The sequence below is a fragment of the Nematolebias whitei genome, chromosome 10 (assembly GCF_014905685.2).
Source record: "Nematolebias whitei isolate Nwh7 chromosome 10, NemWhi1, whole genome shotgun sequence".
NCBI classification, from domain to species: Eukaryota; Metazoa; Chordata; class Actinopteri; order Cyprinodontiformes; family Rivulidae; genus Nematolebias; species Nematolebias whitei.
In genome coordinates this window covers 49,289,709-49,292,048 of record NC_056507.1, presented here as the reverse complement: position 1 = coordinate 49,292,048, position 2,340 = coordinate 49,289,709, and the positions used below count along the sequence as shown (strand labels likewise).

The 2,340-nt window shown below is 43.0% G+C and overlaps 1 protein-coding gene across 1 annotated transcript in view; it reads right to left on the bottom strand.

Annotated features, from left to right (window-relative positions):
• ska1 (spindle and kinetochore associated complex subunit 1) overlaps positions 1 to 2,340 on the bottom strand; it is a 46,321-nt gene that overhangs the window by 23,644 nt on the left and 20,337 nt on the right. Inside the window, 1 exon segment of the mRNA XM_037683044.1 lies at positions 1,764 to 1,858. Within this exon segment, the coding sequence (XP_037538972.1) occupies positions 1,764 to 1,858 (95 nt within the window).

Below are 2,340 nucleotides of genomic sequence, written 5' to 3'. Positions count from 1 at the left end.
GTTTCTTAAGAAAAAAAAACCTTATGAGCTTGTCAGCAGGTAAGGGGCGTTTACCTTCGGGACAAATTGAGGTTGTTGATTGGTCAGTTACTGACACGCCTTCTGAGTTGATTGACAGGTCGCGCCGTCGAGGATCCGATTGGAAAAAAAAAAAAAAAACGAGAGCTGCAGCAGCCGGGCTGGGAGGAGGCGGGGCTGCACAAATGCAGTGGAAGCGCAGCAGTTTCTGTGCAGCGCAGGACTCCAAGTAAAGCAGGAGATAACCAGATATTTTGCTTGTGCCCTCACTGCCCTGGACCCCTTAGAGATCATGGGCCACTGGGCAGTTGCCCATATGGTTAATCCAGCCTTGGCTGGACCTGGACTTCAGAGCAGCAGAGAAGTTGCAAACAGTGCAAGAGCGAGCGGTGTGTGTGTGTGGGTGTGGGTGGGTCCAGTGGAACGCGCTCACAACCTGACAAGTTGTTTAATGACATAAAATAGAGTCCTAAAATTTGTTGAACATACGTTTTTCCAACAAATAAAAAAACATGAAAACTGTATTTTGACAGTCGATAAAACTAAAAAATGTTGTCAATGTGAAAGAGGGGCAGGTGTCGCTCTCGCTTTGAGTTTACTCTTTGTTCTGCGTGCTGTGGGTGAAATGCGTCCAGAGCTGAGGATTTTTTAGCAAATAATAGAGTCCTAACATTTATTAAACATTACTTCTGTGTTAAAAAACATCAAAATTGTGCTTTGACAAACCAAAAAACAAAACAAAAAAAACATTAAAGTGAAAGTGGGGCAGGTAACTAACGCGTGCTGCAGGTGACGAGCGTCACCAGCTGCTCAGCAGCAGAGGGAAGCGACACGGTTCAATCATGGCTCCTCAAACGACAAGACAGACATATTTGTTCATAACTTTATTATTATTAAAACTGAGAGTTGCTGGATTTTAGCAAACAGTTGCCGAACGCACCCTAACAAAATGAGAATGGTGCGAAAAAAACAACTCCTCCCTGCCGTAAAATGTTCCTCGGGGTCACATGCGCCCCTCCTGGCATTGCTCCGGGCCCCCCCAGGGGGCGCGCCCCACTATTTGAGAAGGACTGGCTTAGACTAACGTAAACATGTCCCAAAGTCCTAATGGGCTTTAAAACATTAAAGGCAGCGATGGCGGAGTGGTTAAAGTAGTCATCCTCCAATGCAAGAGTTGGGGGTTTGATTGCACCGACAGTCAGTCATTCACATGTTGAAGTGTCCCTGGGCAAGACACTGAAACCCTCATTACCTTCGATGCGTGTCCCATCAGTGGATAAATGTGATATAAAGCACTGATTTAAAATCTGCTTCAGCATGCTTGCTCTAGTTTTGTCTTTTTACAATACTTTTAGATATTATCACAAACAAAACTGGTTTGTTCCACTTTGGAGTAAGCTGTTGGGGGCAGAATCAGTTTTGTTGTGTTTCCTTGAGACTCATGAAGCCTTCCGGATCGAATGGGAAACGTTTCAGCACAAAAAAAGAAACTGTCCAGATGACCTGACTGAAAAATATTGGATTGCATACCTGGATTATTGAGCATGGACTTTGTTACTTTTAGATATTGTTTTGCTACTGTTAGCTTTCAGCTAGTCTTTTACTACTTTCAGCCTGTAGCAAACCTTTTTCTACATTTAGGTTTTAGCTAGCGTTCTGTTATGTCTGGCACTCATCACTCACAGTAAATTCATCTAATAAATCCAGCAGTCTTCAAGTAAAAAAACACGACTGAACGTTCCCACCTGACTGGGCCTCTCTTCTTGGGAATGTGAGGGGGTATGTTGTACTTCATGTGATGAACACTCTCCACATTCACCTGGAATAACTTCTCAAACTCCTGAAACACAAATATGCTCCAATCAATAGTCATATGGTGTCTGGTGCAGATGTTTATTAATGTTCAACACTCTACAGGTTGGTGCCTCAAACAACCCACTATTCTACAACTTAGACCAACTATACCAAGAGTTATAAAATCTTTATAGTACAATTATTTAAACAGATAAGTCACATTGAGCCTCGAAGACTCATTTACAAGTGAGACCTGTTTGGACAGACAATAAAAGTGGTGAAAAATGACACATAAGTGTTTGGAGACAAAAAAATCCTAACATGCTTTTAACTCTGGTTGAAGGTCAACAGTGTGATAATGAAAAAAATCTTGCATACTAGCACATAATGATGCCAACATTATGCGGGTGGGGACGCAAGGGCGGTGAGCATGTCCAGAGACAACACACAGAGGCACTGCAGAGTTCAGATAAAATTACTCAGTTCACATTGTTCTCTCTGGAGAGATCCGTGTACACTTCGGGGGGG